Raw genomic sequence first — 14,604 nt, 5'->3', positions numbered from 1 at the left:
AGGAGTGTGCGCTCTACATGCACACGCACGAGGTAGTCACTGTGCACTTGCTGCCGTGTATCATCATTCTGGGTGCTACGGAGAGTTAAAAACAGAATGTTCTGTTTCTTTCACTGGGTACTTGGGGACGAAAGATTTATGTGTGGGACAGTGTGGCAAATCCACGTTAGGGTGAGGGTGCCAGAAGAGACAGCATCCCAGGACCCCAGACAATCCTTCAGGTGCATGAGGAAGCCCCAGCTGGTTTCCCATCCCAGTCCAGGTGGGGGCGGTCAGCGCTCTGCTTGGCCGCTTACCCGCCCCAAGTCAGTCGGGCCCCAGGCAGGGACTGTAGAAAGAAGAGCCTGGAAAAGACCCGTTGGCTCATGTTAATTTTCACATGTGATACTTTCATTTAATTTTTTGACTGGCTTCAAATTTCAAAGTCTTAATTTGTGTCACTACATTAGTTTCCTTTTTCAGTAAAGATAAGGGAGCATGACCACTGAACTGCCACGTAAGTCCTGCTCACAGGTTCATGTTTCTCAGCCCACCCGGACCTCGGGAAATATTTGTGGAAAATTTAATATTTTTAAGGTTTCCCAGTATTAATGAAGTTATAATCTAGATACCATTTATTTGATTTGCAGTTTGTCTCTAGAATCTTCTTCCAAAGTTCCTTGTGTATTTTATAAACTTCGAGTAAAACAGACTTACTGTAAAAAAATTAAGTGTACAAATGTATATAAATTACCTATTTCCTTTGCCAGTGGTCACCACCGTCAAGACTTTTTTGTGCATATGTCTATGAATATAAACATAAATATATAGAGAAAAACACACATGGATTTCACTCTACTCACCATCCCGCATTTTTATTTCTTTACCAAAATGGGACTGTTTTTTGCTGCAATTTGCTTCTTTCACTTAATAATGCATCTTAGTCCTCTTTTGGGGCACCTGGGTGGCTCAGTCAGTTAAGCATCTGACTCTTGATCTCAGCTCAGGTCTTGATCTCAGGGTGGTGAGTTCAAGCCCCAGGTTGGGCTCCAACACCGGGTGTCGAGCCTACTTAAAATAATAATAATAATAATAACATATCTTAGTCCTTTTTCCATATCAGAATTTAAAGATCTCTATCATTTTTAATGTCCAGGGTAATGATTTCATAGCTGACTTAACCTGTCTCCCAGTTGGGCTCAGATGTCACTGCCAGTTTTTCCAAACAGTGCCTTAGTGTTTGCGCACCTGAGTACATACGGCTTGTGTAAGCACCGTACATCTGAAAGATAAATTGCTGGTTCAAAGGTATGCAGACTTCCGATGACGTCACCTGTCGCCAGAGTGCCCGCTGCAAGAGTGGTGCTGTTTCCCCTCAGTAATATGGGGTCACCCCTGCATGTTCCTCTCCCCCAATCCTGCCAGCACTGGACAGCACCACTGCTGGCCAGGAAAAGGGTGCAAGATGGTCTCATTGTCTGAGTGAGGTTAAACATGTTTCTGTGTATTTAGTGGCCATATTTTAGAAATTATGAACTTCATGTTTATATGCTTTGCTCAGGACACTGGGGTGACTCAGTTGGTTAAGCGTCTGCCTTCAGCTCAGGTCATGATCTCAGGGTCCTGGGATCAAGGCCCACATGGAGCTCCCTGCTCAGCAAGGAGTCTCCTTCTCCCTCTGCCCCTCCCCCCAGCTCGCTCGCTCGCTCTCTCTCTCTCTCTCTCTCTCTCAAATAAAATCTTTATATGCTTTGCTCATTTTTCTAATGGACCGTTCATCTTTCCCTGTTGACAAGCAAGTACATTTGGTCTGTGTCTTATATTTTCCCAATAATTTTAACTAGCTTTTTATTGGTGCTGTACTGTTATGGTGAATTTTGTTTGGTTATGACATTTACAGTGTTTATGTAATCAGGGTTTTTGGCCTTTCTGGCTCCATGCTTCTCTACTTATGTCCCTGCTTCTCCTAATGGTTTATGGTTTTGTTTCTGCCTTTGTAAAAAAAAAAAAAAAAAAAGAAAGAGAAAACAAAACTGTGTTTTCTTCTAGTACTCCACTATTATGACATAGATCCTTTATACTAAATTCTTTCTACAGGAGGGTTTTAATGTTGTTGAACTAATTATTTAATACTGAAGTTTTTCCAGCCATTGTCACATTGCCCCAGCAGGGGATGCAGTAGCTTATCCCACTCATCCAGCTAACCAAAGATATTGGAGGCCAGTCTTCAGTTTCCAGTGACCTCAATCATAAGATAACAAATTGGGGTGAGAGCAGAAGGGGAGGTCTGGTGGACACGCTCACTGAGAGCATTGGGCGAGCAAGCCGTGTGGCTCTTAATTTCATACTCTGTCTTGCACTTGACATTTGCATAAAGTCTTTAAATAACGTTGAATGGGATTTTGCAAGTGTTTTCACTGGTTGTAAGCACCAACATATGTCTTTGTCTTTATTCTCTTAGATATCTTGAATGAACTCTTCCAGCGGGAGAACAGGGTATTGCATTACTGGACCATGAGAAAGAGACGGCTAGACCAGTGCCAGCAGTACGTGGTCTTTGAACGAAGTGCCAAGCAGGTCAGTCATTACACCGGGCTCCCCCGTGCTCTCCACCCTCTTTTAGACTTCCGGCCTCCGCTGGGAAGCTCTTGACATGTCAGCCACTTTGAAAACCACTGTCAAATGATCAAAAGAGTCATGCCTTTTAAATAAGCTTGTCATGAAAAGAAAACCCACACCCCATAGAAGTGGGTTTGGGCCCTCAGCAAGTGTGTCTGTCACGCAGCCCGCCTCTGCTGCCGTTGGCTCATGTTTAGGACCACCAGGAACAAGTCCTAATTATGACGACGATTCAAAAATCATTGTGGAATCTAGGTTCTGTACTTGTATAAATACTACAGTGGGTGGGTTTTTTTTTTTTTTTGGCTATAATTATATTTTCAAGGTAAAGCTTTGTTCTTCAGATAACTTGAGCTAATATTAGGTAAGAAGTGTGATAGAATTTCTAAGAATTCAGTAGAGTAAAAAAGTGTTCATGCAGTTGACTAATGCAGAGACATCAAGAGGATATGTTTAGGGGGCATCTGTAGAGCATGGGACTCCTGATCTCAGGGTCATGAGTTCAAGCCCCATGTTGGGCATGGAGCCTACATAAAAAAATAAATAAAAAGATATGTTTAGAGTTTCCGTCTTCTGAAGTCATTTTGGGGTAAGTGTTTTGGCCGGTATGGTTAGTCATGGAAGATCGTTGTGTAGGGTAAAGTCTGTCTGACCCCTAACTTGAACTAAGATTCCTGTCACTTCTCCTTGGCTTTAACGGTAGCATAGGAATCCATAAGCTGTTGGTCCAGAATGTGGAGAGTCTGGAGGGCACGGAGGACAGAAGGCTCATTCTCAGAACGCCTGTGTGAGCCCTCTCGTGTCCTGCGTGTCCGGGACCTTAGAGTCACTGGGGCCTCTTCAGTGCTGTGGGTCGCTGGCGACCACATCAGACATGGACGGTCTTCTAATTTCACCTGTGCCTGCCACAGAGTAGGCATTCAGTTAAATCTTTTAGCTTAAAGAGTAAATCTTCCTCAGCACAGTTTCCCACTTAGGGAGAATATGATCTTTTGATTTGGTCAATGTTGGTTTCGAGTGGGCAGCGAGGTGCTCAGAATGGCTTGGTTCCCCTGAGGTTGGTAAGCTGGAGTTCCTGGTCCATAGATCTGGCGCCCAGACTCAACCCTTCCCTCATCTTGGTTGATGTTACCAGAGGTAGTTATATTCCCAACAGAAGTGGCAAGCAGTGTTTTTAGTGTTTAAATTACATTTTATTTAATGATAGTTCAACCATATTTCAGACTCATGGGGCCTGATTTTGTTTCTAATTAGAGATTGTCTCATAATCTCTTCTCATATATCTTTATTGTTTCTCTGTTGAAAGACAAGCAGTCATTCAGCTACAGAGAACACGATTATAAATAATCATTTTAATGGAGAAAAACAATGGAATGCGTTGTTGCTTTTTCCTAAAGTCAGCTGATTTGCCAAAAATGAAATCAGGAAGCGTAGGCCATTGTAGCCCATTGGGTTCTATGCTGTGCTCACGGTCCTGTAGTGAAGTTGCTTATTTATAACCCCAATCCTGGAGGCTCCTCCTGATGCACGGGGCTCAGGACGGCAGCCTGAGCTTAACTGGCTGGAACACGGAGCAGTGATTTCTGTCCCGGCCCTCGGGCTTCCTGGGTGCCTCCAGCCTCCTCGGCACTCTTCCCAGGCTCTCTGCAGCTGAACGCTGGCATCGTCTCAGGCTTAGTCTGGGGCTAGCTCTAGTTTCTTTCTTACCTTCTTACCTCCTCTGCTGGTACCTTGTCATGAAAGTAGCACTGACCTCCACTTCGAGTCTGTAGACTCGGAAATCCCAGCTGCCTCCTTGGGTGTCTCTACTTTGGCCTCACTGAGAGCAGAACTAGACTCATGAAGCCCTGTCCCCCCTCCTCATCTTATGTGGGTGACCCCCGGTCCCCTCATCTTACGGGGTGTGTCCCCCAGGCTCCATCGTCCTATGTGGGTGTCCCCCAGGCCCCCTTCTCTTACAGGGTGTGTCCCCCACACCCCCTCACCTTACAGGGTGTATACCTCCTGCTTCTTTGCTTTCCCCAGTTTCCCACCTTCATTCCCTCATGAGTCCCGTGGGTGTAGACCCCCCACACGGGTCAGATCTGCCCTCCCCCTTCACAGTCAGAGCCATCATGCTATAGAAACCCCAGCCGTGTCCTGCCTAAATCTTTGAGCCAGTTTGCTGTCCAGTGTTACTTCTTCCATTCACTGTGTACTGCAATTCCTTTTCTACACGGCAGCCCCATTAGTTTTCACAGAAAAGTCCGACCTGGGCCTGTGAGCTCCTGGGCCCTCCTGCCCTCCCCATCCTCTCTCCAGCCTCACCTTCAGCCTCCACAGCGGGCCAGCTCACCAGCGTGGGTTCGTGGTGCATGCCCCTCTGCCTACCGAGCGGCTCCCCATTCTTCTGAGCCCGTCACTTCGCAGCCAGCCTGTCCCAGCGTAGACACCACCTCTGCTGACCTCCTGTTCTAAGCATGGTGTGCCAGCCCTCATTTGTCTTTGCGCATCTTTCTCCATCTCCCTCCTCCTGCCCACTCTACAGGGGCAGGGCCGAAGCTTCGCTCATTCCCCAGTGCCCCAGGTAGCACCTGACTCCACAGTAGGCCTTCAGGGACAGCGTGCTGTAAACGTGGAAAAACCTGGGACCTTTGGAGTGAATTGACAAACATCGCTTTCTACCTTGATTCAGCAGCAGTGTTAACCTTGTTCCAGGGGCAGGATAGCCATGCTCAGGCATAACAGCCGTAATTTCCATGCAGTCAGCTGTCCGGGTCATGCTTTCCTTCTAAAATGCTGTAAATGCTGTGATGTATCTAATAAACACAGTGACGTTTCTGCTCTAAGACTAGCAAAGTACAGTGGCTGACCCAGAGATTACAAATGACAAATATAAAAGCTTCTACATTTTTATGCTTCTTTCCCCCAGTGTTGTGTTTTTAGATGCATATGTAAGTCTGATTTCACTTCAGTTATATGGAAGTAGAAGTAATGAAACAGCTTTCATCTAAGGGCATGAGACAGCACACAACGTTAGAACCGGGTCATTTGCAGTCTGAACCTCGCTGGCCCCCTTCTCCTCGGGTGCGCTCACCTCTCTCCTGCAGCCACAGGGCTTAAGGCATGTCTTCTCCTAGCAGCTCCCCAGTGGCACATTTGTGTATCATGGGATGGGAACCCCCAAAGAGCAAGTGTGGTGGATCCCACCTGGTACTCACTGAAGGCAGGAATAGGAAGAAAGGCCTAAACATTTAGCAGTGTGAGGGTCTCAGATCGTCCCTTCATCCACATCTTCTCAGTGTCCTTGTTGAAAGGGTCTTAGTTGTAGTTTCTTCTATTGCGAGCGTATTTCACCGCTATAAGAACTGTTTAATCATTGCGATATAAGTGAGGTGGTTATAACTTTCTAGAATGTCAGGTTTTTCCTTTTCCTTTTTGGATTATGATACTTATTTCAGAAGCTCATTCTGTCCTTGAGGAGGTACTTGTAGATGTGTACCAGCCGGGGCTTGTGACTGCACATCTGCGTGCGCAACGCAGGGAGTGGGCCTCCTTTTACCAGGGCTCAGCCATGAGCATCTCCATTCCTTCCCTCTCCAGGCTCTAGAATGGATCCATGACAGTGGGGAGTTCTACCTTTCCACACATACCTCCACGGGCTCGAGCATACAGCACACCCAAGAGCTCCTGAAAGAGCACGAGGAGTTTCAGATCACCGCAAAGGTAGGTTCAGGTTGGTTGCCTATACAGCCGGCAGGGTTTTCCAAAATAACCTAGAACAGGATACTTCATGTAATAAGATAGTTCTCAAAAAAAAAAAAAAAAAAAAATCACTTAAACCCCTTACCCAAAATTGGAGAAACAGAGGGACCCCAGTGGCTCGTTGTATATTAACATAGGTGACACCGTTTTCTGCCCTTCACGCTTCCCCTCGGCTGTCCCTCTCTTTATGTGGTGTTTCCTTTGGGTCCTCTGATTTCGGCAAATACCTTTATGTTTTTTCTTTTGTCCTTTTCATTATTCTTTTACTTTGTTTTTTTTTTCCCCAAGGTCTTTTCTGAGTACTTGCTATTTTTAGGAAACACTGGTGTTACCGACTTGGCTTGGGTGTGTTCTGAGGATGCTTTCTTGCCTGGTCTCTGGTGGGTGACACTTGCTACCGTAGCCCTGCCCACACCGCGCCCCGTCTGGTCAGGAAGCTGTCTGGGGTACGGCCGGCAGAGTTCACCTCTGTGCGCTCTCCTGCCGGCTGTTCGTAGGTTTATGCAGGTGAAGACATCTTTACTCTCTTCCTGAAAAGCGAAATAGAATTAAATACATGGCATATGTAATATATGGGCATAAATATGAATTTTTAAGCAAATCTGTACGACTCCACACATTGCCACGAATGTTTTCCCAGTTAAAATGTTTACCCACAGAGGCTCATTCTTTTACTTCAAAACAATTTTGAGATTTTTAGAGTTCCCTTCTAAAGCTGTGCTATTTTTGTTTTAGTTTTTCAAGGTTTTATTTTCAGAAGTGCCTATTTTGGGTGATAGATTTGAGGTTTTTTTTTTTTTTTAATTGGAAATTCAAATTTACTAGTAGAAATAAATGATCAAGCTGGACAGTATTTTTGGTTAAAAAGAAGTATTTCCACAAAGTAAAAAAAAAATTGATTTTCTCGTATGGCCCTTAAGGTGGCTTTGAAAACCGTCAGTGGGAAATTTTTAAATCCTCTAGAGTGGCAACAGCTACTTTGTATTATGTTTATTTGTACTTTATGTTTTCTGTAACCGTTTCTGACCCTTCCCGCTATTCTGCACTGCCCTCTACTCCTGCCCGCCCACAAGATGTAGCTTATTTCCTTCCCCTCACCCTCGGGGTGCTGGGCTCTGGAAACCCCTGGTCTTTGCTCTGGAAGAGCACACAGTCCAGTGTGGCTGCTGACAGACTGACCCCTGTAGGGCTCGGTGCGAGCTGGCACTGGTGGGGGGCACCGTGAGCATTGGGGGGTGGGGGGGTGTCAGACAATCAGGCAGTGACAGCTGCACCCAGAGGGGCCATGAGCACCCACAGGAGGGCACCTGCCCACTCATCTGAGGAGAGCTGACCTGCCTGCCTCTGCAGGTAAGCAGCGTGTCTTTTGCTTCCTAGATACAGCACCCCTTTGGCTACATAATTCTTTTTTGTTAATAGTTGGATAATAAATTACAGTTGTGTGCATTATATGATCTATCTTTGTTTCTTTGAATAGCCTTTGATTATGGAGGTATTAAGAAAATGCCTAAGATACCACTCAGAGGTAGATTTAAGATTTGTTCCTTTTCACGAACTTACATCTCCATTAATGCTGCCCTCCGCAGGTCAGTATGCCCAGCCAAACAGCCGGGTCACTGCACAACCCCAGGGGGCACCATGCACACAGAATGTGATGTGCATGGCACTGTCTACAGTGCACTAGCATGAAAGCTGTCTTCCACCAGTGGGATGTATACAAAAGGATTTTTTATTCCTGAATTTCCCTTCTCAAATTTGGGGTGTGGTTATTAAAGAAGGAGCAGGAATGGGCATATTTTTGCCCTTGCATTTTGTAAAAATAAGCAAATGAAATCACAGGTAATATCTGACCTTGCTGTTTCCCAGATATACAGAGCTCTTTCTTTCACTGAATACATTGAATCAGTTTTGCCAAGAGGAACTGGTAGATTTTGAAAAGAATACCTCTCAATTTTTTTCTTAGCGTTTTTTCCCTTTGGTTTCTGGCTACCCTTGTTTTAATCCGATAGCAACTGCTCTGGTGCTTGGAGATGTTGCTTGCCTTCTGTCCCCCATCACAGTTTCCTCTAAGAACCATTTTTCTTTTGTTACGTAGAGAATCTTTTGCTTTGACATACAGTCTTCCAGTTCAGTTGTTACAGTGGTTACTCTTGTAACATCTTTAGTGTAATAGAAATAAAGCCTTTTGGTTACTATCTGACCTATGACTCAATTGCATTCCTTTGCAACTCTTAATGTAATAATTTCTCGAAGTGCTTTGCAGGCATTGCCTGTATCCAGGTCATGAGTGTTTACTTAAAAGCCAATTTCTGTCCTTATTCGAGACTTAGTGACAAACTATTTAGGAGGGAGACCTGAAGATGAACAAATTTAAACAACATCCCAGGTGATTTTTATGTAAGCACACTGGAGTCAGAAATCCACTGCCTGAGACCTGCAGAACCCTGCCTTCCCCTTCCCACACACCTCCTGATCACCCATGTCCCCAGTGCCAAATGCCTTAATTTGACAGAAAGTGTCTAAGACCATTGAATGTGCATTGGGTTTCTGGGTTTCCATTTACTTAAGAACATGGTGAGTAAAGATCCTTTGAGCATGTGGACTCAGAAATTCAGTTTGCTTTTATTTTTCTACAAGCCCCTGATTGCGCCGACTGATGATGATGTTCAAGTTATAACAGTTGTATTCTTTTAAAATAAAAATCTACTTTTGTAACAGTCTCTAGAAATAATAATGATGATGGAAACCTGTATAATACTTCATTTTAAAAGATGTAGAAAGTTTTTTCCATAGTGTTGAGTAGCCTTCTGGAGAAAAATTGAGTTGTATTCATATCCCACCTTGATACCAGGGTAACTGTTAGAAAAAAGGCTCAAGTTCAGCAATGAAAACCTGACCGACTAGACGAAATAACAGAACACAAAACCAAAGCCCATAAAAGAATGATAAAAATCACACACAAAAAATGTGAAAATTTCTAAAGGGCAGTCCACTGTAATTGACAAAAAGCAGAGAAGATAAATACGCAGTTCATATCACAAAGGGCTGATTTCTCAGTCGCAAAGAGCTTTTATAAATCAATAAGACAAAACAAGAAAGTGGACAAAGGATACTAAAGAGGGCTCACAGGAAAGGAATTACAAATGGCCTTTAAATATATGAAATTATCAAATTTACCTAAAATAAAATTGTACATCAGAACTGCAGTGTGTTCTGTTTTCACAAGCCAAGAGATTGGCAAAGATCAAAAAGCTTGCAGTGCGTCTTGGGAGGTGGAGAAGGGAGGTGACCTCTGCAGGCGTCCCTGTATTACCGCCCATCCCAGACGCACTGACCGCCCCGCAAGCCCCCATCGCGAAACGCGCACTCTGCACATGCGCAGACGGGTGTTTTCTCCTGCTTTGTGCCGGTCGTGGGAAAAGCGCAGGAGCAACGTGAAGCGTTCGTCAGTGGAAGCGCATTCACTTACAGAAACATTATGCAGCTCTCAACATAAAACAGGGCTGCTGCTTGTGTTCCAGTGGTGAAGGATAACTGAGTTGTTAAATGAAAAGTACTAGGTGTAGAGCAGGGTTTATTGTGTGCAAGCATTTAGGTACAAACCAGAGGAAAAAATACACATGTACCCACCTCTGTACTAAAACGTCTCTTCTGTCCTTTTTTACCTTTTGAATTTTGAATTCTGTGCGTACATTTAAAAAATGCCAACTAAAATAAAAATATATACCGACATATAAAAGGTTCATGAATGAGCAGATTCATCATACGTAATTTTTATTACATTATTCATGGAGCCCTTGCCACATACCAGGAACTGCTCTGGGTGCCGAGCTCATGGACTGCCGGGCTCATGGACTGCAGTTTCCAGTTAGAGAAACAGGCAGTAACAAGATGAACGGGTAAATACATACATGTGCATGCAAAATAATAAGGGAAAGCAAACAGCCGTCACGGAGGGAGGGAGGCTGTGGTTGAGGGAGAGGCTTGGCCACACCTCTTCGAGAAGCCCTGACTATCAGAGTGGCATCTCTTGTTTACATAAAGTTGCAAGCCCCTGGGCTCTGCCTCCAGGCATCTTCTGCTACGTTTAATGTCCTATTCAGCATCACCCTGTTGGTGTTACAGGCCCGCAGCTGGTCTGTTTTGTGATGTGTGTTATGCAGAAATCCTCCTGTCCTTTCTTGGTGTTCTTGTTTTCTCTTTGAATTGTCTCTTTTATCTTTACCCTGTGACCCCAGTGCTTACAACATGAAACAGTTTTCTTGCCTCGTTAACGACACACATAACTCCGAGTACCCTTCCTGGATGGCTGGCGCAGGGGATGAGAAGGGCGCATAGGGTGTCACAACAGAACCTTCTTAGTGTCGGGGCACACAGCAGTGTAACCTTATCTAGACAGCACAGTTTGTTAACGATCCTGCTGCACTCTTATTCATTCTCTTTGATATTAAAATTTAATAATGGTTCTAAGTTAAGTCCCTCTTGGAATTTATGGTTCCAAGTCTGAAACTTTGACTTCTTTATTTGGTTTATAATTAGTCTTGTCTTAACATATCCAGAAAGGTGTCATGTTGATAAGTGAGAAGATTTGGTTGAGGGGCGTTTGGGTGGCTCCGTCGGTTAAGCATCCAACTCTTGATTTTGGCTCAGGTTATGATCTCATTGTCCTGAGATCAAGCCCTGCACTGGGCTCTGCGCTGGGCGAGGAGTCTGCCTAAGATTCTCTCGCTCCCTCTTCTTCTGTACCTCCCTTCTACCTCTCCCTCTCTTTAAAAAAAAAAAAAAATTGGTTGACAGATCTTTTCCTTTTAGCTCACTCTACTTGAGTTCATTTCCATACCAGATGAAAGCCCAATAAACTTCAGGGTGGTTTAAGTTTTGCTGACTTTTTCCAATAAACAGCTTGAATAGAATCTACAAGAGTTAATTTTTTTCACAGAGACATGATTGTATCTGAGTTCTGTTTTCACTTGTTTTTTGAAAAGTATTACATTAATGCCTGTTAAGAGTAACTACCACGCCCATTAAAGTTATAGGCATATACATACTTGCACAAAGAACCTAATGTTAATTTATTTTCTCAGGAAATATTGGGTAAATGTCCATTAGGTGCCAGGCACATGGAAGTGAGTGAGATATTAGGAAACAAAACAGACATCCCTGGCCTGTGGAGGTTTACATTCTAAAAAGAGACGGGCAGGCAGTAATGGTATTAAGTGAACCTCATCCTTGTTGGAAGGTGATCCATGCCATGGGAAGAGTAGAACCGACAGGGTAAGTAAGAATAGCTGGGGCAGGAGGGGGGAGTGGCAGTTTTAAGGGAGTCAGGAAGGGCCTGCTGAGAAGGTGGCCTGTGGTCGAGCAGAGACATAAAGGAGCCACAGAGACATCTTGGGGAAGAGCATTCCGGGCAGGAGGGGTGCTGGGGCAAAGAACCAGAGACAGGGAGTACGCATGGGGCCTGGCCCGCATGCTGGACCAGTTGGGCACTTGGCTGCAGCTAGGTGTTTGTGCAGAGCCCACGGATTTTTACAGCTGGCTTTATAGGTTGCCTAGTGAATTCTGCCTCAGATTTACTGTATAAACTAAGATAATTTATCCAGGTTTTGAGCTCTGACCTTCTATCATTTTGGGGATTTTTTTTTTCTTTTTTGAGGCCTCTGCTCTCACATACACCTGTTGGGGATTTTTAAAGTCAGCTTCCTGCATGTTAGGCATAGAGATTTTCTAGATAAAGGTCAGTGGAGAAAATCGGGTTCCCTGCCAGAGGAGTAACTGTACTCACTGGAAGTGCCAGTGGGAATGTTGAAGGAAGCCTCCTCGTTGGAACACACGGGAAGGATGTGGTGAGAAATCAAGAGTTGAGGGAAGTCACTGTCATAAATACTAAACCAGTGTTTTAGGCTTATGCTTAACTTGAAGAAACGTTAAGAAAGTTATGTTTAAAATATCTTCTCTAAGTACATGTACAAACGAGATCATTTTTTTGAGAGGGAGTTCTAAAACAGGGAAGAGCATTTAAAATGCCTCTACGAAGATAATTTCCTGACTAGTGATTTTTTCCTCCATTTCTACTGAGAGATGGAGAAGAAATGAACGTGCCACGTGGAGTTGCTTCAAGGATTTTGTTGAGTGTCTGCCGTGGGGAGATCCTTGGCCACGTGGCAGGAAAGCCAGCGTCTCTGAGGACCACTGCCATAAATGGGCGCGCGGGGAGTAAACCTGCAGGGAGCAGGGAGCCGTCTCTGCAGCCAATTGGTGCAGCATGCGGTGGTGGAGAATCACAGGGCCCTAGAGAGAGCAGCCTGAGTGAGCATTCCTCTCTTCCTTCGACAGCTATCTCCTGAGCATCTACCCGATGAAGACATTGCCGAAAGAAAGTCTAGATTTTTGTCTAGTGGTTTTCGAGGTCATAAACCTGCCATTCTTTGTGGAAAGCTGAGGAACGGTAGCTCGGCCAGGATCAGGGAGATGAATTGGTGGACTTGGAGCTTTGGTGGAAGTTTCTGTCCCCAGCAGTTTTTCCCTGTTGAGAGCTCAGAGTGGTAGGCAAGTTGCCACTGTGTTTCTGGTTTCTGGCAGTTGAGTTCATTTGCCTCACAATACTTTCCTGTTGTTTTTTTGCAGCAAACCAAAGAGAGAGTGAAGCTATTGATCCAGCTGGCTGATGGCTTTTGTGAAAAAGGGCATGCCCATGCAGCAGAGATAAAAAAATGTGTGACTGCAGTGGATAAGAGGTACAGAGATTTCTCTCTGCGGATGGAGAAGTACAGGACCTCTTTGGAGAAAGCCCTGGGGATTTCTTCAGATTCCAACAAATCGGTAACGTGCTTTGTGCACACAGAATAAAATAATGGTGTTCTTCCTCGTGTCCTCCCCGGATTTAATTAACTCAAGTTCCTTGGCTCTCTTCCTCCACAGAGCAAAAGTCTTCAGCTAGACATAATCCCCGCCAGTGTCCCTGGGTCAGAGGTGAAGCTTCGTGATGCTGCCCATGAACTTAACGAAGAGAAACGGAAGTCGGCCCGCAGAAAAGAGTAAGCCAGTCTCTAAGAACCTGCTGGGATTCGTTGAACGAGTGGAGAAAACGTCACTTGGACAAGCATGCTTCTGTGTGTGCTTTGAAACAAATGGCGCTAATGCGTTGTGATGCTCTGAATGTGTGTCATTTTTGCAGCACAAACTCCACTGTCCCCTTGTCACCTGCTTCAGAAACCATGTTTTGTGTTCGTCCCTGTGCCTCCATTTCCTACAGGGTTGACAAATCGTTGTAGTGTCATTGGTTATCAATAGGTCATGAGTAAGTAGTAGTACTAACGAGAAAAATAACACACGTGGAACTGTTTGAAAATTGCCAATTAGTAAACTGTACTAGACATTCATGAAGACAAGATTGACCTGAACCTGGGGTTCTCAGCTGGGGGACATTCTGCCATGTGTGGAGACATCTTTGGTCGTCACACCGTGGGGAGGGGGTGTGCTACAGCATCTAGTGCGTGGAGACCAGGGACGCTGCTGACGTCCTCTACTACACAGGACAGCCCCCCAGCAAAGCCTTATCTGCCCCCAGATGTCGGTGGTGCTGAGTGAGAAGCCCTGACCTGCAGGGACCTCAAGAGAATGTTTTCCAAAATGGTTTTTCCTTTGAATCTGTGGCTGCATACTATTGTTCTATCTGTTCTTGATTTAATTCCCCAGAGCACCTTACTGCCTGATGCTTTTAAAACCACCTTATTATTTTATAAACTGTCAAAGTAGGTAGTTAAAATCAGCATGTGTCCTGCCTGTAAGCTGAGCTCCTCGCTGTCTTCCTCTGTTGAAGGTTCATCATGGCTGAGCTAATTCAAACTGAAAAGGCTTACGTAAGAGACCTCCGCGAGTGTATGGATGTAAGTAAGTTTTTTTGCTTGTTTATTTAGATTCAGTCTAAGCGTGCTACTTATCCCTACCTGTTGGTAATTCTTAAAATAATCACACTTTTCGTTGTTTTCGAGATTTGAAGTGTGCTTAAGCAGCCTGTTTTTCTTGTTTCTGTCCTTCTGTGAGGTTCCAGGCTTGTGTTTTGCTCATCACAGAGATGATACAGCATTAATCCTCTCATTCCGTTCATCACATGACGGCCTGGCTGACATTCTCTTTGTATAGAATTTTACAACAGCTTCAGAGAAATATGCCTACTAATTATGATTGGCAACTCATACTCTCAGTAGTTGAAAGAATATTTGTCATACCTCAGAGAGTAGGTTAACTGCAAAACTCGAA

General features: G+C 44.6%; 1 protein-coding gene across 6 annotated transcripts in view; it reads left to right on the top strand.

Annotated features, from left to right (window-relative positions):
- Positions 1-14,604, top strand: part of TRIO (trio Rho guanine nucleotide exchange factor) — a 222,609-nt gene that overhangs the window by 101,683 nt on the left and 106,322 nt on the right. For all 6 annotated transcript variants that reach the window (XM_027606767.2, XM_027606769.2, XM_027606766.2 and 3 more), the window contains exons 19-23: positions 2,441-2,556; positions 6,181-6,303; positions 12,970-13,164; positions 13,264-13,379; positions 14,165-14,231. In XM_027606767.2, coding sequence (XP_027462568.2) covers positions 2,441-2,556; positions 6,181-6,303; positions 12,970-13,164; positions 13,264-13,379; positions 14,165-14,231 — 617 coding nt within the window. The remainder of the gene's footprint in view (positions 1-2,440; positions 2,557-6,180; positions 6,304-12,969; positions 13,165-13,263; positions 13,380-14,164; positions 14,232-14,604) is intronic.

Source organism: Zalophus californianus, chromosome 5 (assembly GCF_009762305.2).
Source record: "Zalophus californianus isolate mZalCal1 chromosome 5, mZalCal1.pri.v2, whole genome shotgun sequence".
Taxonomy (NCBI): domain Eukaryota; kingdom Metazoa; phylum Chordata; class Mammalia; order Carnivora; family Otariidae; genus Zalophus; species Zalophus californianus.
Note: the sequence above shows the minus strand (reverse complement) of the source record. Positions and strands in the feature narration are given on the sequence as shown.